Here is a 24,650-nt window from a genome sequence, read left to right as displayed (position 1 = left end):
ATAAACGCCGAGCTGTAGTCTATAAACAACAGCCTCACGTAGGTGTTTTTATTGTCCAAGTGGTCCAGTGCGGAGTGGAGAGACAGTGAAATTGCATCTACCATTGACCTGTTGTGGCGGTATGCGAACTGTAGTTGGTCGAGGTTCTTGTCGAGGTAGGAGTTGATGTGCACCACAACCAACCTCTCAAAGCACTTCATCACCAGACATTAGTGCCACTGGTCGATAGTCATTGAGGCACGTCACCTTACTCTTCTTGGGCACGGGTATTATTGATGCCCTCTTAAAGCAGGTGGGAACTTCAGACCTCAGAAGTGAGAGGTTGAAAATGTCTGCAAAAACTCACGCCAGTTGGTCCGCACAGGTCTTGAGAACTTGACCGGGTATAGTAGAAACAAAGGATTGCAGATGCTGGTTAATATCCAAAAGGACACAAAGTGCTGAAGTAACTCAGGTAACATTCCTAGAGAACATGGATAGGTGCCATTTTGGGTTGAGACCCTTCATCAGACTCAAATAGATTTGGCTTCAGCCAACAATAGTTTTAATCTTCCCAATATTAATGAGGATGTAAAGCAAGTCATTAAAGTTGAATTGAATTTAATACTTTATTGCCACATTTGACAAGTCACAGTGAAATTCTTTGCTTGAGTACTGTGCCACGGGATGCAAATAGTCACCAATAGACATTTTTTGCAAGCTTTAGAACCAATAGACATTTTTTGCAAGCTTTAGAACCAATAGACATTTTTTGCAAGCTTTAGAACCAATAGACATTTTTTTGCAAGCTTTAGACCAATAGACATTTTTTTGCAAGCTTTAGAACCAATAGACACTTTTTTTTGCAAGCTTTAGAACCAATAGACACTTTGGTTTGCAAGCTTTAGAACCAATAGACACATTCTGCAAGCATTTTAGAACCACTAAGGGCACTTACATTTGAGTAGACATGTGTTCAGTGTTATTCACAGCTCAGAGAAACGTGACCCTCTGCCTTCCTCCATCTTGAAGAGACTGTGAGGCACACCACTTCCTGGTTTTATAGTCCCTCCCCCCTGCCGCCAGCGGGGGCAGCAGAGAGAATGGGGAATTTTGTAAAAACATTAATATCTCTGTCATTTTTCATCGACGGGAAAAATCCTCAGCACACATGCGGCGGAGGGGGGCTCTGAGCAAGGTGGCCAAAAATGACGGCCGTAGGTGGCGGCGTTCTCTCGGAAATCGCAGCACAGATGGCCAAAACCGGTCAAGAACAGACTTTTAGAAATATAGATAAAAATATTCAAGAGTGGCCAAGTTCATTTACACTATGCCCTACGAACTGCAGCTCTCATTTTCCCCACACTACAAGTGTGGGGGAAAGGAATAGGGTGGAGGACACCAATCTCGTCCAAGAAAGGGAAAAGCAACTATAGCTGCAATATTAAACTTAGATTTTAAGTTAAAGCCTTGTCCCACTGTACGAGTTCATTCAAAGAATTCTCCCGAGTTTGCCCTGATTCGAACTCGGAGATTTACGGTAATGGCCCCTCGTCGGTACTCGGGGCTCTCGTGCAAAATTTTCAACATGTCGAAAAATCTTCACGTCTTCCCGAGCTTACCGCATTTCCCGAGTACCTGCCGTTAGCGTTACGAGCCGTTAAGAGACGTCCCCGAGCTCCGACGTACCCGCTATGTTCATTCTACGTGCTTACCACGAGTTTGATTATTTTTTTAAACTCGGGAGAGCTCTTGAATGAACTCGTACAGTGGGACAGGGCCATCAAGCACAAACCACTGCTGAGATGGATTGCCTTTGTATCTCCAGGTTTGCAAAGGTTTTTAGAAGATAGACTGGTACAGCAATCTGACTGCTCGAGTGAAGAACGGGGCATAGTTTGAGGGAAAGAATGAACATGTCCAAGTTTATTGTTAAAAAAAAAAGTTTCTCTTTCCACAGACGCTGTCTGACCTGCCGTGTGTTTCTAGCATTTCATGGGTTTTTTTTTAATTTATGACCAAGTAATTCTCTTTGATTTTTCCTCAGATTTGGTGTAATCAGGCTTCTGGCCAACTACTAGAAACAAACTGAGCAGAAACATAAATGTCAACTTGATTCTCCCATTTGAATTAAGCTTGCACAATGCTGTCGTTTCTGTGCTGACTTCATTCTTCACCCTGCAGCTGTGACTTTGGCTTAGTGTGGGAGGCCACAATGTGCCTCACAGAAGCAATGTGTGAAGTGCTATTTTGGTGTTACTTATGAAGTTCAAATCAGCCAATCTCTCAGTTGCCTGCTGTTGATTGCAATTACTATGTGGAACACATTGTTCTACTGAAAAATGATGATCAACTGACACTTACCTGGTGAACATTTCGGTCAGTTTTATAAATCCAACGTAAGCCAACTCAAATGCACCTCTATGCCTTGACTGGAGAAGCTGGTATTTGAAATACTCTCCAATTGCCCAAACCTATTTAGAAAAGAAAAAGAACACAAATTAGTTTGAAATAAAAATGGAGAATCATGGCAATTGTGGAATGATGGGAGTCAGGTCATTGGTTCTGATAAACAGCCACGCTCTTTATTTTGGGCGGCATAGTGGCGCAATAGCAGAACTGCTGCCTTACAGCGCCAGAGACCCTAGTTCGATCCTGACCATGGAAGCTGTCTGTACACAGTTTGCACATTCTCCCTGTGACCGCCTGGGTTTTCTCCAGGTGCTCCGGTTTCCTCCCACATTCCAAAGATGTAGGTTAATTGGATTTATCCCAAACCTATAGGATAGAACTAGTGTACAGGGATATTGTTGGTCGGTGTGGACTCGGTGTACTTTGTACCTCTAAACTAAAATAAGCTGAATAGATGCTGCCTGACCTGCTGAGTACTTCCAGCACAACTTGCTCTAATTTCAGATCGCCAGCACCTGCAGATTATTATTATTTTACATTCAGAAAATACATTTTATCCCTGAACAGGGAAAATCCATATGCAAAGGAAGGCCATTTCATTTTCTGCTGAATGGGTCCATGTAATCTTTGTGTAATAAATATGAATCTATCTGGGCATATAAAATGCAAGGTTACTTCCTTGGATTGCTTGATGAAGACACAAAGGAAGACTAAGCCACAACTGATGACACAAGTATACAACACGAAAGGGCATTATTTTTCTCGCCTTTTAAACTATTTAAAAAGGGGCTTTTTATAATGATCCATTTGTCAATTTTAATAAGTTCTAAACACAGATAATGTTCATGGAAGGAATTTCTCCCAATAAGTCCATGATATGGTATCTTATTATTAAATCAGAGACTTCAGAATTATCTCAGAGGTTGCAATAACAAATGTTGAAGTCCACACAGAGATACAAGTATTAAACACACAATTATATACAAATACAACATTTATTTTCACTGAATATTACAATATATGAAAGGTTATTAAAACACAGTCAGTCATACAGCACGGAAACAGGCCAACAGACGTGTCCATGCCAGTCAAGATGCCCCATCTGTATTTGGCCTATATCCCTCTAAATCTTTCCTATCCATGTACCTGTCCAAATGTCTTCTAAATGTTGTTATAGTACCTGTCTCAACTACCTCCTCTGGCAGTTCATTCCATATACCCACCACCATCTGGGTGAAAAAGTTGCCTCCCAGGTTCCTATTAATCACTTTGACTGATGAAGGCCAATGTGCCAAAAGCTTTTCTGACCACCTTATCTACATGTGACACCACTTCCAAGGAACTATGTACCTGCATTCCTAGATCCTTCAGCTCTACATCACTCCCCAGAGCCCCACCGTTCACTGTGAAGGTCCTGCCCTTGTTTGACGTTCCAAAATGCAACACCTCACATTTATCTGCATTAAACCTCATTATCAATTCCTCCGCCCACTGGCCCAACTGATCAAGATCCTACTGTAACCATCTTTGCTATCTACAATGCCATCCACTTTAGTGTCATCTGCAAACTTACTACTTATGCCTTGAACATTATCACCAAATAACATGAAGAAGCAATGATGACGAAAGGCAATATTGAGATCCTATTCCCAAGATTGGATCAATCTTTTTTTCTAATTTAAATACCTAATCACTCAAAGTCACAAGCTTCCAATATCTGGACATTTGATCATTTGAAAAGTAAATTACGAATCTGAAAAAAATGGATGGACCCACTTAGTCCGCAAAAAGGGTAAATGGTGCATGCTAAAACTGTTGACATCACACGAATAACATTTTGAATTAATAATTATGTTTTTGATAAGAATCATTCACACAATATTTAAATCTCATCAATAGCTACAATATTTTGAGAAATTTAAAAAAGGTTCATAGACTCCAAAGCAGAAATAGAGGAAATTAATCTCAGGCAAAGCTTTTTCTTAATTAATTACAGAAGTGTAGAAGTACAGGTAGACCTGCCACCTTATAGTGCCAGAGACCCGGGTTCGATCCTGACTATGAGGGCTAGTCTGTACGGAGTCTGTACATTCTCCCTGTGACCCGAGTGGGTTTTCTCCGAGCTCTTCGGTTTCCTGCCACACTCCAAAGACGTACAGGTTTGTAGGTTAATAGGCTTGGTATAAATGCAAAATTGTCCCTAGTGTATAGGATAGTGCTAGTGTGCGGGGATCGCTGGTCGGTGCCGACACAGTGGGCTGAAGGGCCTGTTTCCGTGCTGTATCTCTAAATTAAACTAAAGTATGTTTTGTGATTATTTTTATTGTAAGCTTCTCATAAGGGTGCAACAAATTGGATGTGAAGAGATGCTGTTGAAATATTAATTCTGAGAAGGTTAAAGTGAACTTGTCTTATCAGTGGTAATATATTATCAGTGAAGTTTGCTGTGGCCTTTCAGTTTACATTAATGTCAAAAGAAAATTCCATGAGCAGCAACTATTCATTATTTTTTCTCCTGTTATCCCTGTAATTTAACACCATGTTATTTGCTTTCCCAAGGAATTGCAAAACCTTTTGGCTGAAATATTGCAATCATGAATCCCTTGCCAACAATTTAGTTGGCTTATGATGAGAATAATTTAGTAAACCAAGAACAAAAAAACAAACTGCTGGAGAAACTTGAGGATCAGTCTGAAGAAGAGTTCTGACCCAAAACGTCATCTGTCTTTCATCACAAATGACGTTTTCGGTCGGAACCCTTCTTCAGACTGATCTTCAAGATGCTGCAAAACTGCTGAGTTTGCTCAAGATTCCAGCATTTGCAGTCGCGTAAACCAAGAAAATTAGATTGAACTAAGCAGGATGTTTCACATTTCGATCCACTAATAAAAACCAAGTAAATATATGTAATCTACAGTACAATTTGCCTTTATGTGGGATCACATTGATGATAGCAACAATTACAGAAGATAATCTATTAACTGTGTGTGGGAAGGAACTGCGGATGCTAGATAATACTGAAGATACACAAAAGTGCTGGAGTAACTCAGCGGCATCTCTGGAGAAAAAGGGTGGATGACGTTTCGGGTCGGAATCCTTTTGAAGGGTGAAGGGTGAAAGGTTCCGACTCGAAACATCATCCACCCTTTTTATCCAGAGATGCTGCCTGACCCGTTGAGTTACTCCAGAAATTTGTGTCTATTAACTGTGCAGGATGGTGGGATTCAAAGTGGCAACGAGGGAATCTTATCATTCACTGGGTGGCGATAAAGGAGGGCAGGACATATAGATGGAGAATTGAACTAATCGTAGAGAGAATCCATCACCTCGGATAGGGTGGATCCAGCAATGAAGGATTGCTGGATCTACCTCATCCAGCCCAATGAATAGCTGAGAAACACTGGTGTGGAAGGCGTCGTCATCTGAATAACTGGGAGAATGGCTTGGTGCCTGCAGGAAGCAGTGGGAGAGGAGATCTGGTCAAGACAGCTGTGGAATCTGTGGGCTTGTAATGGATATTGGTGACTAACGTATCCCCTGAGATGCACATAATGAGAAAGGGATGAGTCACATTTGGACTATATGAAAAATGGGAGCCAGCTGCAAATTTGCAACAAAGATGAAGAGACATTGCATACTGTGTGACAGCACAAAGCAGCCCCAACACTGGCATTTACACACCAGATATAAGGGCTGTGGAATGGACCTGAATAGAACTGGGACATGAACTGTCCATTGTATCCCACAAATAGAGGCATAAATTGGACCAATGATGAGGTGGGTGCAATGAAAAGATAAAGATCATCAAATAAACAATAGTTGGGGAATGATGGGACAATAATTAGATGGATTATGTTATATGTTGATATATTTCTTAAATACCATCAACTAAATTGATGTTTCACAATTTTTAGCTTTCAACTTTTCTTTCAACAGAAATAGTTATCAACTTTTCTTTTTGAACTAACACATTCACGCATTTTCTCAAGATAAAAATGGCACTACATCTTTTTAACTGCTTGATACATAAAGTAGAGGGGATATTTGCATCAGGAAAAAAAACACTTGGAGTCATAGAGACATGCAGCACAGAAACAGGCCATTCGGCCCAACTCATTCACATTGATCCGGTTTTATAGTTGAGATAGCCCCATTTGCCTGTGTATGGCTCATATGCCTCTAAACCCACTAATGTACCAACGTACATGTCAAAATGTTGTATAAATCTTGTCATTTTACTTAGTCACCTCTACTCACCGCAGATTAGTCTTGGCCGTGAAACTAGATGGGTTAGTTAGTAAGTTTGCAGATGATACCAAGTTCGCTGGGGTCACGGACTGTGAGGGAAGCTGTCAAAGTCTACAGTGGGAACATAGATCAGCTACGGAAATGTGTGGAGAAAAGATTTGGTCTCCATTTATCGACTTATTACAAGTATAGGGCGCAACATAACTTTGAAAATAAATGATTTCAGGACCTAGTGAGGGGGGAATAAAAATAAGTAGGTACATCCCTTTTATCTTTTTTTCACTTTTATATATCTTCAGCTCTCTTTTTCTCACTTTCTTTTTCTTTGGCTTTCTCCTTATCTCTTTTTCGAGTTTTACGTTTCTAATGGCCGGTTCTCACGGTGCGACCTGACGCAAGATGTCACCAGAGTGAAGTGGTCGTGGTCCAGCACGAGTTCCGCACGATATAACGGGGGGTAGATAAAGAGTTCCCACGGTACTCGGCAATTCTGTCATTTGTGCGAGTGACTTGTCCGTCTCCCGATCTTTCCCGTTAATCGTGAATGAACATCGTGGACTGTAGTGTAGTTAATCACGTGGCACAAATGATGTCACTTTTTTTCACACACTATATAAATATCCTCCGTTCGTAGAATTGGCTCATTTGCAGACATGCCTATACAAAGTTGGTTCGAGTACAGGCTGGTTGTTATTTTCATTGACGCGCTGTATGCATTAGCGCAACATGTGCATCGAAAACGCTTGCGTGAAGGCAGAAGGGTGAGATTAATTAAAAAGAGAATTAAGAGGAAGTCTCACTGGGTTAAGCCCATGTTTCAACGGAGACCTTAATTTGGACAATATGAGCAACTGCTCAATGTGCTGTGCGAAGAGGATAAAAGTGCATTCAAAAACTTTGTCAGAATTTCACCCGAGCTCTTTAATGAGTTAAAGAATAATTTGAGACCTCTGCTGAAGAAGACTGACACTGTAATGACACTGACACCTTCTGCCATCTTCCCTTTATGTTATCGTCTGCTGAGGCTATTGGGAAGGCAACAGCTACTGGGGAGGCAATCTCAAATCCACCTTGATCACCCTCTCCCTGCTCCAAGGAGCCCACAGGCAGTGGTATCTCTGGCATCTCCTCTTGCCTCTCCACCTGTCTCTCTTGCTGAGTCTCCTCCTCATTTACCTGCATGGCTAAAAACTTTCTGACTTTCTTTGACCCCTTTTTTTGCGCTTTTCTGAGAGGCATCTCTGCAAGTCTTACTGTGAAAAAGATTCTCAAACAATGACAATTAGGTGGGAAGTCCTCGATGGACACATGGTCCATTGGCGATATTGAGACCACCTTTTTTACTCACCTTATGTCCCCTCTGTCAAGCTTCCGGGTTTACCGTTCGCAGGAGTTCCCACGGTACCCGCAAGAGTCATTACGGATATCGCACTGGCATCTGCGTTCATACAATGTTGCAACGCTCACCAAAAAGTGCTCAAGTCACTCTTGGAGAAATTCAAAAATGTTTGAATTTTCTCCCGACCTTACAAAGTTACACGACTACCTGCCGTTAGCGCCACGGAGGTCCTCGGTGGTCCACGAATGCCGTACTGTTATCGCAGGAGGTTCCCACGATGTTAAACTCTTGTTAAGTCTTGCGTCAGGTCGCACCGTGAGAAAGCCCTTTATGGGTCTCTCTTGATCACTCTTTCACGCACTCACCATTCTATCTAACCCTCTTTACTTTTCTTCTTTTTAAAGTTTAAAATATGAAGTGGTACAGGAAATGTATGATGTTATTTTTGGCTTATATCACTGTAATGTACACTACTAATAAATAAAAATAAAAATAAAAAAAGGAAATGTGTGGAGAAATAGGAATGGAGTTGAATTAAAGCAAGTGTGAGGTGTGGCATTTTGGGAAGTCGAATGCAAGGGGAAAATATAGAATTAGTGGCATGACCTTTAACAGCATGGATGTACAGATGGATCTTGGGGTCCACGTCCATAACTCCCTGAACATGGCAACACAAGTAGATAGAGTGGTAAAGGTGACACATGGTATGTTTGCCTTCTTTACTCAGGGCATTGAGTATGAGTCATGAAGTCATGATGCAGCTTCATAGGACTTTGGTTAGATCACATTGAAAGTATTGTGTCCACCATTTCTGGTCGTTTCATTACCGGAGGCTTTGCAAAGGGTGGAGGAGGTTTACCAGGATGAAGTCTGGATTAAAGAGTGTTGGCTACAGTGAGATGTTGGGCAGACTTGGAATGTTTTCTCTGGAACGCCGGAGGTTGTAGGGAGACCTGATATATAATTATGAGAGGCAAAACTAGGGAAGACAGAACCTGTTTCCCAAGCTGGAAAAGACAAAAACTAGAGGTAAAAGGGGCAATGTTTAATGTTTAAAGGAGATATGCAGGGCAAGTAAAAAAAAAAATTACACTAAGGGTGGCGAGTACCTGGAACATGCTACTGGGGGGGATGGTGGAGGCAGATATGATAGTGGTATTTAAGAGACAATAGACCAAGTGCAGACCCGTTGGGTTTGCTCCCCCAACGCACCCGTCCCCTGCCCGTTGCCCCCACGGGAGGCGTGATCCTCCAACTCAACCCGTTGCCGAAGGTAAGATTCGAGCACTCCTCAGCCAAGATCATAGCTCGTGAGCCTCCCCCAGCACTGGAGTTGAAAAAATAATCCCAATTGCAATCCCAATTGACCCTCCCTCCTGTCCTGCCAGGAGCAATGATGGTAACATTGTTGCAAATGTCAGATGGCACTTGCAGTGAGATGCCATTCAGCTGAAAAGTTCAGAGTGTTCCTGCCAGCATTCCTGTCTTGCAACTTTGTATCGGAGTGTGTTGGAAGCTGTGAGGAATGATTTTTAAAATAAAAATAATTTAAAATTCAAAGTATTTTTAAACAATTTCAGTTGTAAGTCGAGAAATAAAACTTGAACTTTTCGGATAAGTAGATTTTGGACTCCACGGGAAAAATGTCTACCGGAATATGTAAACATTTTATCGCTACCGCGTAGATTTTTCGCGAAGATGTAATTACACACAAACAAACAAACACACACACACGCACACACACATTCAAGATCAGACTTTTAATAGTTACTAGAGAGGCCGGGGGGGGGGGGGGGGGGGGTGGGAGAGAGAGGCCGGGTGGGGGGGGGGGGGGGGAGAGAGAGAGAGGGCGGGGGGTGGAGAGAGGCTGGGGGGTGGAGAGAGGCCAGGGGGGAGAGGAGAGGGGAGAAGGAAAGGGGAGAGGAGAGGATGGGGGAAGGAGAAGAGAGGGGGAGAGGAGGGGGGGGGGGAAGAGGGGGGGAAAGAGGGGGAGAAAGAGGGGGGGAAGAGAGGCCCGGGGGGGGGGGGGGGAGTGGCCCGGGGGAGGAGAGTGACCCGGGGGGAGGGGAGGAGAGGCCCGGGAGAGTGGGAGAGAGGCCCGGGGGAGTGGGAGAGAGGCCCGGGGGAGTGGGGGAGAGGCCCGGGGGAGTGGGGGAGAGGCCCGGGGGAGTGGGGGAGAGGCCCGGGGGAGTGGGGGAGAGGCCCGGCAGTTTCTTTTGAATAACAGGGGGAGGAGGGAGAGGTGGGGGGGTGACGTCACTCGCAGTACGAGCCAGAACGGCGCGCGGAGCAGACACATTGTGACATAATCAGCTAAAGACAGTTGTTTTTATTTCAAAATGTTGTCCGATTTAAAAAAAATTTCAGTAATAACTCGAGAAATAAAGCATGAAAATTTCAGATGGCGATTTCGGACTCCACGGGAAAAATCTCTATCGGAATATGTAAAATGTTTACCGTTAGCCCGTCGTTTTTGCGAGATGTGATTATACACAAACACATACACAAATAAATACAGTTTTATAAGTATAGAGATATGATATGATAAATAAGCACATGGATATGTAAGGAATGGAGGGATACGAATTATTTTCAGGCAGATAAAGGTTGGCTTTGGCACCATGTTCAGCACATTTATTGTGGGCTGATGGGCTTGTTCCTGCATGTTGTATGTTGGACTAACGCTTTCACTGGCAGCTCGTTTCATTTGTGTGTCGCCCTCTATGTGGGAATTTGACCCTTTGATCTCCATTAAATCTTTCCACTCTCAATTTAAACCTATGCCCTCTTGTTCCAGACTCCTTTACCCAGGGAAACAAAGACTGTAACCATGCACTTAACCTATGCCTCACATGATTTTGTACATCTCTGTAAGGTTACTTCTCAGTCTCCTACGCTGTGGGGAAAATTTCCCAGCCACTCTAGTCGCTTCCTATAATTCAAGCCCTCCAGTCTTGGTAACATCCTGATGAATCTTTTCAACACCTTTTCGGGTTTAATGACATCCTTTACTGGGAGTGTGTGAGTGATCGGTCATAACATAATAATGTTTCCTTGTTCCTGATGGGAAAGCAGTTTCCCATCTTCCATCCACTGTGACGGGCGATTAGAACAGCTGGCATAAACTTGAATCAAATTACTCAGTGAGTACCGTTTCAAATTGTCTCCGCAGTTTCTCAGCATTGATTAGTAAAAATAACATACATTAAAAAAAAAGCAGGATTGGACATGCTCAGACCAAGCAATAATTATAAATGAACCACATCTTAAAAGGCACAAAAATGATCCATACACATAACATAAACTTTGGAATCAAATTCGTGCACAGAACCAATGAACTTGCGTTGAGTAAGTGGTACATCTGGCAGTAAAGGGGCTGTCCCACTGCGGCGACCTAATTGGCGAGTTTAGAAGAGTTTAGGAGAGTTTGAAAAAGTGTCATGTTGAAGACCTCCTTCGAATCTGTAGAAGACTAGCTTCGACTAGCTTTGATTAAATTGGACACCGAATAGTGGAGAGTGAAGATGATCTCCTTCGACCTCCTTTCGACTATGTTGAAGACTATCTACGACTACCTTCGACTACCTTGGATTACCTTCGACTACCCTTGATTACCTACTAATAACATGCCGACCTCCTACGACCTACTTCGACTAAACTTACGAGTAAAAAAAATATTGATTTTTTCCATGGCGACCTTTTTTAACTCATGGGCATTTTTCAACATGTTGAAATGTACGCTGCGACCTAGCTGAGGCCTCGAGTATGCAGGGACTACTCTCGAGCATGACGGAGAGTTACAAAGACCGCCTAGGACCTTGTGACGACCATGCTGCGTGGGCAAACTCTTCTAAACTCGCCAATTAGGTCGCCGCAGTGGGACAGCCCCTTTAGACTGTCAGACCATTAGATTAAATTCTAGGGATGTTGCCTGTACAGAGTTGGTAGTTCCTACTTCCTAATGCAGTATTGGAGATATAGCTTTTGCTGTGCTGTATGTACAAGCAAAGGAAATCCAGAAGACCAGACTAAAGATAAGAGTTCAAATCGTGCTGTAGGAAGGTGAACGCTTTCTTAGCTTAGTTTAGAAATACAGTGTGGAAACAGGCCCTTTGGCCCACGGAGTCTGCGTCGACCAGCTATCCCCGTATGCTAGCACTATCCAACATACTAGGGACAATTTGCAATCTTTATCAAAGCCATTTAATATACAAGGAATAGGTGACGTTTCAGGGTAAAACCCTACTTCAATCAGGGGAGAGGGAAACATTGTGTCCTGGGCCTCCTCCACTGTCAAACACAAATTATAGGAACAGCACCTAATATTTCCCTTAAGCAGCTTTAGGGAAATGTTCCAGTACACAATTCATTTAGACAATAGGCAATAGGTGCAGGAGTAGGCCATTCGGCCCTTCGAGCCAGCACTGCCATTTAACGTGATCATGGCTGATCATCCCCAATCAGTACCCCTTTCCTGCCTTCTCCCCATATCCCCTGACTCCGCTAACTTTAAGAGCCCTATCTAGCTCTCTCCTGAAAGTATCCAGAGAACCGGCCTCCACTGCCCTTTGAGGCAGAGAATTCCACAAACTCACAACTCTCTGTGAGAAAAAGTGTTTCCTCTTCTCCGTTCTAGATGGCTTACCCCTTATTCTTAAGCTGTGGCCCCTGGTTCCGGACTCCACCAACATCGGGAACATGTTTCCTGCCTCTAGCGTGTCCAAACCCTTAATAATCTTATCTGTTTCAATAAGATCCCCTCTTATCCTTCTAAACTCCAGAGTATACAAGCCCAGCCGCTCCATTCTCTCAGCATATGACAGTCCCGCCATCCCGGGAATTAACCTTGTAAACCTATGCTGCACTCCCTCAATAGCAAGAATGTCCTTTCTCAAGTTAGGAGACCAAAACTGCACACAATACTCCAGGTGTGGTCTCACTCAGGATCTATACAACTGCAGAAGGACCTCTTTGCTCCTATACTCAACTCCTCGTGTTATGAAGGCCAACATGCCATTCGTTTTCTTCATTGCCTGCTGTACCAGCATGCTTACTTTCATTGACTGATGAACATGGACCCCCAGATCCCGTTGTACTTCCCCTTTTCCCAACCTGACATCATTTAGATAGTAATCTGCCTTCCTGTTTTTGCTACCAAAATGGATAACCTCACATTTATCCACATTAAACTGCATCTGCCATGCATCTGCCTACTCACCCAACCTGCCCAAATCACCCTGCATTCTCATAGCATCCTCCTCCCAGTTCACACTGCCACCCAGCTTTGTGTTATCTGCAAATTTGCTAATTTTCTATTTACTAAATTTGCTAAATAACTATTTTCACATCTATCGTTCACTTACAAGTCATTGCACTGAAAAACTCTAGAGCAAATGTTGCAGGTGACCTATTGATGACCACAATGCAACTGCTAGACTATTAGTTTTATTGGTAAATGCAGTGACAAATGACTTGTTTTTCCTGCTTAGTTTAGAAACTGCCTCCCCCCCCCCCGATCTTTTTCCTGTCAACGCAATCCAATTATCAACACTTATTTGTAAAAAACCCACCGAGAGACTCAAGAAATTCTCCAGCCCCAATAGTGTGCAAAGAGCAATCATTAATTTGCTGCAAATAACAATGATTAAGTTGTGACATGAATGTTTGAATGCCAGTCCCTGTACACCACAGAGGGAAAGGCAATTTGATTCCTGCATAATCATTTCAGTGATTGACTTTCAATTACTTGGTAACTCCATTTTAAAGTCCAACTGATTAAGTTTTCTTTCAATACCTTAAGCACATTACGGAAATTGTCGCATAATTTAATTATCCCACATAATGCAGCTTTCTCTAATTACATGTCAAATGTTTCAACTTAAGTGAGGAATATTGAACTTTCAGTCACACCATGCAAAACAAAAAATGACTTAATATCAGCTGGCCTGCTTCCAAACCAGAACCACTGTGCTGTGAAATCAAGGGAGTTGCAGTCTGAATGATATCTATAAAAAGCTTCTGTTTAAAGGTTTCTCTCCTTGCCGAGGTACAGGATGATGAACCATACAGCAAATACAAATAAGGGAACCAGGTAATCGCAAACACCACCTTCTGCAACCCTCTGACACAATCTGAAAGCAAAGTACAGTGCCCTCCATAATATTTGTGACAAGGATCCATCATATATTTATTTGCCTCTGTGCTCCACACTTTGAGATTTGTAATAGAAAAAAAAAAATCAGGTGTGGTCAAAGTGCACATTGCCAGATTTTAATAAAGGCCACTTTTATCCATTTTGGTTTCAACATGTAGAAATTATAGCAGTGTTTATACATTCAGGGCACCATAAATTTTGGGACACATCAATGTCATGTAAATGAAAGTAGTCATGTTGTAGTAGTATTTTGTTGCATATCCTTTGCATGCAATGACTGCTTGAAGTCTGTGATTCATGGACATCACCAGTTGCTGGGTGTCTTCTCTGGTGATGCTCTGCCAGGCCTGTATTGCAGCCAACTTTAGCTTATGCTTGTTTTGGGGGCTAGTCCCCTTCAGTTTTCTCTTCAGCATATAAAAGCCATGCTCAATTGGGTTCAGATCTGGTGATTGACTTGGTCACTCATTTTTTAGCTTTGAAAAACTACTTTGTTGCTTCAGCAGTATGTTTGGGATCATTGTCTTGCTGTAGAATGAACCGACTCCAATGAGTTTTGAGGCAGTTGTTTGAACCTGAGCAGATAGGATGTGTCTAGACACTTCAGAATTCATTATGCTAAGTGAGCCAGTACCTTCAGCAGCCATACGTACCCAGCCATAACACCCCCACCACCATGTTTCACAGATGAGGTGGTATACTTTGGGTCTTGGGCAGTTCCTTCTCTCCTCCATTCATTGCTCTTGCCATTACTCTGATATAAGTTAATCTTCGTCTCATGTGTCCACAAGACCTTTTCCCAGAACTGTGGTTGCTCTTTCAAGTACTTCATGGCAAAATGTAACCTGGCCATCCTATTTTTCTGGCAAACCAGTGGTTTGCATCTTGCAGTGTAGCCTCTGTATTTCTGTTTATGAAGTCTTCTGTGGAGAGTGGTCATTGACAAATCCACACCTGACTCCTGAAGCGAGTTTCTGATCTGTTGGACAGGTGTTTGGGAGTTTTTCTTTATTATAGAGATAATTCTGCTCTCATCAGCTGTGGAGGTCTTCCTTGGCCTGCCAGTCCCTTTGCGATTAGTAAGCTCACCAGTGCTCTCTTTCTTCTTAATGATGTTCCAAACAATTCATTTTGGTAAGCCTATGGTTTGGCTGATGTCTCTAACAGTTTTATTCTTGTTTCTCACTCTCATAATGGCTTATTTGACTTTCATTGACTTTGGTCCTCATCTTGATAAACAGCAATAAAAGTTTCCAAAGATGAAGGAAAGACTGGAGGAAAGACTAGGTGCTGAGAACTCTCTTATACTCGCATCAAGGAGGCATTTAGACACACCTGAGCAACTAGAAACACCTGTGATGCCATGTGTCCAAAACATTATGGTGCCTGAAATGGGGGGACTATGTATAAACACAGCTGTAATTTCTACATGGTGAAACCAAAATGTATAAAATACCCTTTAATAAAATCTGACAATGTGCACTTTAACCACATGTGATTTTTTTAAATTACAAATCGCAAATTGTGGTATACAGAGGCAAATAAATAAATGATGGGTCTTTGTCCCAAACATTATGGTGGGCACTGTATGTGAAAACACCAACTTTAGAGTCTTATGTAATTGCTGAGCTCTCATGTAGCACAAGGAGGGTCAGTGGCAGAGGTCCCATTGCAGTCAAGATGCCTGTAAAATAATGATAGCTGAACGATGCGCAAATATTTTCAAGCCTTTCTGCTGGTTAAGGCAGCAACTGTCCGAGCCTGCAGGTTAAATCCCAGCTTGTATCAATTTAACCAACTTCTTGTCAAGCTGAATTTCGGTTTCTACCACAGGCTTATGAGGCCCGAGATTAATTTGGGAGGCCAAGAACGTGGGCTCCAAATGACCAACCAAGGTTGCAATTAACCCGATTGCCAAGTACAGGAGAAAGAAATTAGGAGAAACAGGGAACTGCAGCATCTCTGGAGAACATGGAAAGGTGATGTTTCGGATCAGGACCGATGTGGCAAGGAAAGAATGGGATTGGTTGGGATACCATTATGAAAGGATTCAAACAACCCTTCTAATTATGACAATTATTTTTATTCCAGTTAATAATTGAAGAATAAACAATGTTTATTTGGCATCTAATGCCCCTGTCCCACTTAGGAAATCTGAACGGAAACCTCTGGAGACTTTGTGCCCCACCCAAGGTTTCCATGCGGATCCCGGAGGTTGCAGGTGGTTGCCGGAGGTTGCAGGTAGTGGAAGCAGGTAGGGAGACTGACAAAAACCTCCGGAAACCTCCGGGAACCGCACGGAAACCTTGGGCGGGGCACAAAGTCTCCAGAGGTTTCCGTTCAGGTTTCCTAAGTGGGACAGGGGCATAAATCTAATTCAATTCTGACACAAACATCTAAAGCTGACTATGTTATACTGTACTCCATCATTATGATCCTATACCGCCCCTCACGGCAAATTTTATAACGGCTAAAATATGCATCAACCATGTATAATTTTGCAAAGGAAAACTTTCACCAAGTGCAGCTGTAATGGTTTTCGGAAGGTTAATGATGGTTGGAAGCTGTGTTGCAAGGATGTTAGCAATGGGACTTAAATAGCTAACTGAAGGTTAGCCAAATAATTACACAACTGGTTACAGAATGAAGGTACTGAAAACTTGATTAAAAAATCCTTGAAATGCCTTTCTGAACATTGCATAATTGAAAACTGTGCAGTTTAGTTTAATTAGGTTTAGAGATACAGCACGGAAACAGGCCCTTCAGCCTACCGGGTCCACACCGACCAACGATCCCTGCATATTAACACTATCCTACACACATGAGAGACAATTTTTACATTTACCAAGCCAATTAACCTACATACATGTACGTCTTTGGAGTGTGGGAGGAAACCGAAGATCTCGGAGAAAACCCACACAGGTCACGGGGAAAACGTACAAACTGTCTACAGACAGCACCCTTACTAGGGATCGAACCTGGGTCTCCAGCGCTGCAAGCGCTGTAAGGCCGTAACTTTACCACTGTGCACTGTGCTGCCCAGTTATTTTTTGTTACTGCAGAAGCTTTTTTTGCAGTTCCGCAAAGACATCCCTTGTTGGAGCTCTCAAACTTTCAGCTTTAGCTTAAAAGCTTCACTCACTTGCAGATTATGTCAAATTCTCGCAATTGTCATAGAGTTATTCAGTATTGAAACAGGACCTTTGGCATATCTTTGGGACGACAGATGGCGCAATGCGCTAAGTGTTCGGCTGGCGACCGGAAGGTAGCCGGTTCGAATCCCGCTTGGAGTGCATACTGTCGTTGTGTCCTTGGGCAAGACACTTCACCCACCTATGCCTGTGTGTGAATGTGTGTGAGTGATTGGTGGTGGTCGGAGGGGCCGTAGGCGCAGAATGGCAGCCACGCTTCCGTCAGTCTGCCCCAGGGCAGCTGTGGCTACAGAAGTAGCTTACCACCACCGAGTGTGACTGAGGAGTGAATGAATAATGCGATGTAAAGCGCCTTGAGTATTAGAAAGGCGCTATATAAATCCCATCCATTATTATTATTATTATATCTTGTCCCTGCTGTAGAGTCACAGTCATAGAACTGTACAGCTGGCAAACAGGCCCTTCAGCCATTGTCCATACCGACCAAATTGGCATATTGGGCTCGTCCCATTTGCCTGCATTTGGCCTGTATCACCCTCAACCCTTCCGATCCATATATATCATAATTGCTTCCTCTGGCAGCTCATTCCATATATGGTCCGAGAACACTAACGCAATTATTAAAAAAGCTCATCAGCGCCTCTACTTCCCGAGAAGATTACGGAGAGTCAGTTTGTCAAGGAAGGCTCTCTCTAACTTCTACAGGTGCACAGTAGAGAGCCTGCTGACCGGTTGCATCGTGGCTTGGTTCGGCAATTTGAGCGCCCTGGAGAGGAAAAGACTACAAAAAGTAGTAAACACTGCCCAGTCCATCATCGGCTCTGACCTTCCTTCCATCGAGGGAATTTATCGCAGTCGCTGCCTCAAAAAGGCTGGCAGTATCATCAAAGACCCACACCATCCTGGCCACACACTCATCTCCCTGCTACCTTCAGGTAGAAGGTACAGGAGCCTGAAGACTGCAACAACCAGGTTCAGGAATAGCTACTTCCCCACAGCCATCAGGCTATTAAACCTGGCTCGAACAAAACTCTGATTATTAATAACCACTTTCTGCTATTTGCACTTTATCAGTTTATTTATTCATGTGTGTATATATTTATATCATGGTATATGGACACATTTATCTGTTTTGTAGTAAATGCCTACTATTTTCTGTGTGCTTAAGCAAAGCAAGAATTTAATTGTCCTATACAGGGACGCATGACAATAAACTCACTTGAACTTGAACTTGAACTGTCTGAGTGAAAAAGTTAAGAGGTCCTTCTTAAAATCCCCTCTCACCTTGAGCATTTGCCCTCTCGTTTTAGAATCCTCTACCCTGGGGAAAGAAGACTGTGACCATTCACTTTATCAATTATTGTATCTACTTCAACTTCTTAGCTTCCTGCGCTCGAAAGGAAATAAAAATCTGAGCCTACCTCGAGGACAGAGTGCCTCGACTGTCAAGTTCGTGGCACTCGCCTGAAAAACCGTGAACTGGAACGGCGAGTGTCAGAGTGGAACACAGACACACAAACACATCGCAAAGGCGGGGGCCAGGGCAAGCGGGGGGAACGCTGTCTAAAACTCACATGGTGCAAAGCCAAGGTGATACAGACACACACCGCGATGAAGGTTAAGATGGCTAGCACAGTGTACGGCAAATCCTTTAAAAGAGGGAGGAGGGGAGGGGAGGGGAGGGGGAGGGGAGAAGGGGGAGAAGGAGTAGAGAAACTTTTAAGAAGCCAGACAACTTTTAATAAGCTGTGAGGTTCGGCGTGCATTTAACATTACCGGTCGGTTATCCTTGGTTCTGAAAACTCGTGCTTACGTTTTTTTGTGCTAATGAGCTAATGAAAATGCCCGCTCAGCAAAGGAGATTAACTACAACTACCTACGACTAGCTCAACTACCTATAACTACATGGCGACCCCACTACAACTACAAAAGTATTGATTTTCTCCATGGCGACTAATTTGAAAAATTGTTGAAAATTTTGTGGCGACCATACTGAGGCCGCGACTGGTTCCCAGAATGCGGGAACTCCTCGCGACCATGAAGGAGACTCACCAGAGACCACCAGCAAACACGTGGTGACCATGTGGCGAGCGCAGAGTCTCCTGCACTCACCTAAAAAATCGCCTAAGTGGGACAGACCCTTTACATCTTCTTCACTCAACCATTTACTGTGCAAGTCTCGCCCTGCCCAAATTGTAACACCTCACACCTGCCAGTGTTAAATTCCATTTGCCATTGCTTGCCCACCTTGCATTTAATCTAGATCCTGTTGTAATCTTAAATATCATTCCTCACAGTCCACTATACTACCAATGTTGGTGTCATCTCCAAATGTACTAGTTCCTTTGCACTCAAAATGAGGTTGAAATCTTCCACCAAACTACCCCATTATTCATACCGCAATCTGCAATCTCTCCACTCTTTTAATTCAGGCTAACTATTTGGAGACCTATAATACAGTCCCATTAAAATGTTACTTTCCTTCCTGCTTCTAAGTTCTATCCATATGAACTTACTAGATGACTTTTGGAAATAAGCGCAGAAAAATGTGGATTGTTTTCTTTGGAGCATCAAAAGCTAAGGGAAGACCTGTTAGACGAATATAACATTATGAGAAGGAGAGTAGACAGTCAGATCATTTGTCCCAGGGTCAAAATGTCAAGGTATACAGGGCATAGCTTTAGCCTGTTCATTGCCAAGTTTTTTCCCCCCACTATTGGCCATGACCCCAGTATATAGGGGTGACACTGAACAGGTAAAGATGGGAGGGGTAAAGTTTAAAAGAGGTGTGCAGGGCAAGTTTATTTTAAAAACGGAGTGCCTGGAACACTCTGCCAGAGGTGGTCATGGAGGCAGATAGAATTGCAGCATTTAGCAGGCTTTTAGATAGGCACATAGATATGGATCACGTGAGCTGAGGAGATTAACTTGGCATCATGTTCGGCTAAAAGGCCTGTTCCTTTGCTGTACTGTTCTATGTTCTAGGTTATTACCGGGAAACCTTAAAGATGAAATGTCTAGAAAAAATATTTTAAAATTAAGTTTCAATAAAACTGAACTGCTTGAGTTAACAGGACAACACACTTGAGATGTGAATGCTGTATCTGGCAACAAATCAACCTGGATCTTTCCCATTCAAACAAATGCAGTTATTTTTCCTGCCAAACCAGAATATCACATTATTGTTACATAATAGGCCTGTCAAAAAGGTTTGATGCCTGGCTCCAGCATTTCACACAGTGCCCAGCTCTGTAATTGTGGTAAATTAATTTTCAGTTTTGATTGACTTTGATTGGTCTACCGGAGCAGTTTTGTGCAGGATCCAAATGCAATTCTAATCCTGAAATTCAAAAAAATTACTGCAGATACTGGGAAACTGACATAGATGAGAAAAACACCCAGCTTCTGTGGAAACCAACACAGAGTTAATAGTTCATGTCGAACACACTGTGTCAGATCCGAGGGCAACACTGTGGTGCAGCGGTAGAGTTGCTGCCTTGCAGTGCCAGAGACCCAGGTTCACTCCTGACGACGGGTGCTGTCTGTACTGAGTTTGTACATTATCCAGGACCATGTGGGTTTTATCCGGCTGATTCGGTTTCCCCCCGTATGGCAAAGACGTGCAGATTTGTAGGTTGTGTAATAAGGAACTGCAGATGATGGTTTAAACTAAAGGTAGACACGAAAAGCTGGATTAACTCAGTGTGTCAGGCAGCATCTCGAGATGCTCTGTAAATCTCTGTAAATGGTCCCTTGTGTGGTGTAGGATAGAATTAGTGTATGGGTCGACATGGACTCTGTCAGCTGAAGGGCCTATTTCCACGCTGTATCTCCAAATTCTAAACCAACCTGATCCTTCAATGGAAATGCTTTTCCCATAAATCCCATAAAATATGATCATGGGGAACTGTGGCAATGGAGAGGGCCAAATATTCTCAAGTAATACCGGATCCAGACATAAAACTGTCTGGAGCAACAAACAGATTGATCTTCCACAGCGGAGAATGTAGCCTGAGGAACAAGAAAACACAGACACTACAAATGGCAACAAAGTCACTATCTCACCAACTGTACAGACCTAGTTAAAGGAAAGTTTTGAACAGGGTTCCAGATCCGAAACGTCACCCATCCATTTTCTCCAGATATGCTGCCAGACCCGCTGAGTTACTCCAGCACTTTGTGTCTATTAAAGGAAACGACCACAGCAAGCCATACATTTCTGGTCTCCGGTGACAAGCAGATAGGTAGTAACTTTGCACCATTTATAATGTTTGTTAACATTTGCTTGCTCCACAGACACGTTATAGACAAGATCCACTCTTCTACTGTGTGAGGACTTGAAGCCAAGTGTGCCATCAGAAACTCTCTCCAGAGATGCTCCCTGACCCGTGGTGTTACTCCAGTATTTTATATCTATCATCTCTGCACTCTTTGGGGCTTAACAAAATGTTTCCTGTAGCAGGATGATCAAGGCTGAACATAACACTCCAAATGCGGCCTCACCATGTCTTGTACAACTGCAACATAACATCTCAACTTTTATACCCAATAACTTATCTATGCAGCTCATAATTTTACACACAAACTAGATCGATGCGCAATCGGAAGAAGGATTATGGGAGTTTAATGCAAAGCTTTTCAACAGGTGCGTCAATATATATGCCAACATCAAAGATCTCTGCATGGAAACATCATCTCGTTTGTAAAGGGATTGAAGTGGTACCTGATGGAATGCGAGTAGTCCATCCTTTGAGTCAGGCACCGACTGAACAGGTACATTCTGACACAAGAATCCTAAGAGCAAGGAGATTTCCTTCATACTTCTCCAACAACACACGAGAACCATTTGGGCAGTAACCTGGCAGGAACGACCATCTGCATCTGTATATGGTAAAGAGACAGAAGTGTGAAAATCACACATGACTTGCGTCAACCCCCACAGTAACAAATACTGATAGCATTCCCTATCCATCTTCTCACTATTTTGAGGCACTGCCGACATCCATTTCTTTTTAAACCATGGAAAAGTTATATGAACAGCATATGTAGTCCCAAATTGAAAATCTCCATCCTTAATGCATTTTAATTTCATTCTAAATTGGATGCTCCACACCATGCCCATTCCCCAACTCGCAAAAGTAAAACAGAATTTCACTAGTACCATTGTTGTCACCCATTTGGAGATATTGTGAATAACTCATTACAAGTTTATAAGCGTAATATTGTTGATAGAATAATTTGACCATCACATCAAACCATGTTAGCCACAGTGGCACTGAGCATAAAACGAGACTGCGATTCCCCAATAGAGATATTTATTATCACTGAATGTAAAAACAAAAGTTTAACAGAAAATATACAATACAATGTTCTCTAATTGGAGGCATGGGTTAGGGTAGCACAGTGACACAGCGGTAGAGTTGCTGCCTTACAGCGCTTGCAGTGCCAGACACCCGGGTACGATCTCGACTACAGATGCTGTCTGTACAAAGTTTTTAAGTTCTCCCCGTGACCTGCGTGGGTTTTCTCCGAGATCTTCGGTTTCCTCCCACATTACAAAGACTTACAGGTGGGTAGGTTAATTGGCTGGGTATAAGTGTAAATTGTCCCTAGCGTGTGTTAATGTGCGGGGATCACTGGTCGGTGCAGAATCGGTGGGCCCAAGATCCTGTTTCCGCGCTGTACCTCTAAACTAAACTACAAAGATGTTATTTTCAACAAATCATTTGACAGGTTCAGAGGCCGATCCAACTGTTCCAGAAGAGATCCACTTTTGATTTTTGGAGCGGTAACTTTACTATTAACATTTGAACAACCTTGATAAAATGTATATAAAGTGGAACAGCTCAAGATCATTTAATTTTTCTCTCTTAAGTTCACAACCAAAGAGAAAGTTAAGCAAAATATCTGAATGAAGATTAGGAAATATATTCTCCCTTATTTTCTGGAATTAATTCTATCAGGATGATTTCATTCAAATAATAATTTTGAATTATAGCAAACATATAATATATAAACACTCAGGATCCTTTCTGAAAACCTTCTTCAGAGGGTTTCTGGTTGGTGAGTTTTTGTTTTGAGTTAATATATAATTAGATTAGCTTGTTCGATAGAATTGTGTTGAACGGATTCAGGAGAATTATCGCAAATTCGAGGTTTACATGATGACGGATCATGAACGATATCAGGCGTTAGAGCACCACCCAGTGCCTCTAACCGAGAATTGAAGAGAAGCAAAAAAAAACGAATAAAGCCATGAGAGGAATAGATCAGGTAGATGCACAGAGCCTCTTGCCCAGAGTAGGGGAAATCATGAACCAGAGGCCCAGAGGTTTAAGATGAAGAGGGAAAGAGTATCGAGGAATCTGAGGGTGACTTCTTCACGCAAAGTGTGGTGAGTGTATGGAACGAGCTGCCAGGGGAGGAAAATTGAAGCAGAGACTATGGCAAAGTGTAAGCAGCAATTAGACAGCTACATGTATAGGACAGGTTTATAGGGATATGCACCCATGCAGGCAGGTGGGACCAGTGTAGATGGGACATGTTGGTCGGTGAGGGCAACTGAAGGATCTGTTTCCACACTGTATGACTATGGTTTATGAGATCATAGAAACATAGAAAATAGGTGCAGGAGTAGGCCATTCAGCCCTTCGAGCCAGCATCGCCATTGAATATGATCATGCTGATATCCAAAATCAATAAACCATTCCGGCTTTTTCCCCATATCCCTTGATTCCCTTAGCCCTAAGAGCTAAATCTAACTCTAGAAAACATCCAGTGAATTGGCCTCCACTGCTTTCTGTGGCAGAGACTTTCACAGATTCACAACTCTCTGGGTGAAAACATTTTTCCTCATCTCAGTCCTAAATGGCCTACCCCTTATTCTTAAACTGTGACCCCTGGTTCTGGACTCCTCCAACATCGGGAACATTTTTCCTGCATCTACCCTGTCCAATCCTCTAAGAATTATATGGGTTTCTATAAGATCACCTTTCTAAATTCCAGCAAATACAATCCCAGTCGGCCCATTCTTTCAACTTACGTCAGTCCCGCCATCGCGGGTATAAACATGATGAATCTATGCTGCACTCCCTCAATAGCAATAATATCCTTCCTCGTATTAGGAGACCAAAATTGCACACAATACTCCAGATGCGGCCTCACCAGGGCCCTGTACAACTGCAGTAGGACCTCCTTGCTCCTACACTAAAATCCTCTTGCAATGAAGGCCAGCATTGGCTTATTTCACTGCCTGCTGTACCTGCATGTTTACTTTCAGTGACTGATGTATAAGCGCACCCAGGTATCGTTGCACCCCCCCCCCCCCCCACCCCTTCTCCTAATCTGACACCATTCAGACAATAAT

At 42.9% G+C, this 24,650-nt stretch overlaps 1 protein-coding gene and 1 long non-coding RNA gene across 3 annotated transcripts in view; one reads left to right on the top strand and one right to left on the bottom strand.

Annotated features, from left to right (window-relative positions):
• thada (THADA armadillo repeat containing) overlaps positions 1-24,650 on the bottom strand; it is a 350,054-nt gene that overhangs the window by 272,513 nt on the left and 52,891 nt on the right. For both annotated transcript variants that reach the window (XM_033025547.1, XM_033025548.1), the window contains exons 20-21: positions 22,008-22,165; positions 2,344-2,453 (exon numbers count right to left, since the gene is read on the bottom strand). In XM_033025547.1, the coding sequence (XP_032881438.1) occupies positions 2,344-2,453; positions 22,008-22,165 (268 nt within the window). The remainder of the gene's footprint in view (positions 1-2,343; positions 2,454-22,007; positions 22,166-24,650) is intronic.
• LOC116976061 lies at positions 6,790-23,821 on the top strand. The gene is made up of 3 exons (XR_004412863.1): positions 6,790-6,800; positions 21,525-21,528; positions 23,646-23,821. It is a non-coding gene; the product is annotated as an uncharacterized LOC116976061 (long non-coding RNA).

This window comes from Amblyraja radiata, chromosome 8 (genome assembly GCF_010909765.2).
Source record: "Amblyraja radiata isolate CabotCenter1 chromosome 8, sAmbRad1.1.pri, whole genome shotgun sequence".
NCBI classification, from domain to species: Eukaryota; Metazoa; Chordata; class Chondrichthyes; order Rajiformes; family Rajidae; genus Amblyraja; species Amblyraja radiata.
The sequence above is the reverse complement of the archived record's forward strand: the minus strand, read 5'-3'. Positions and strand labels throughout refer to the sequence as shown.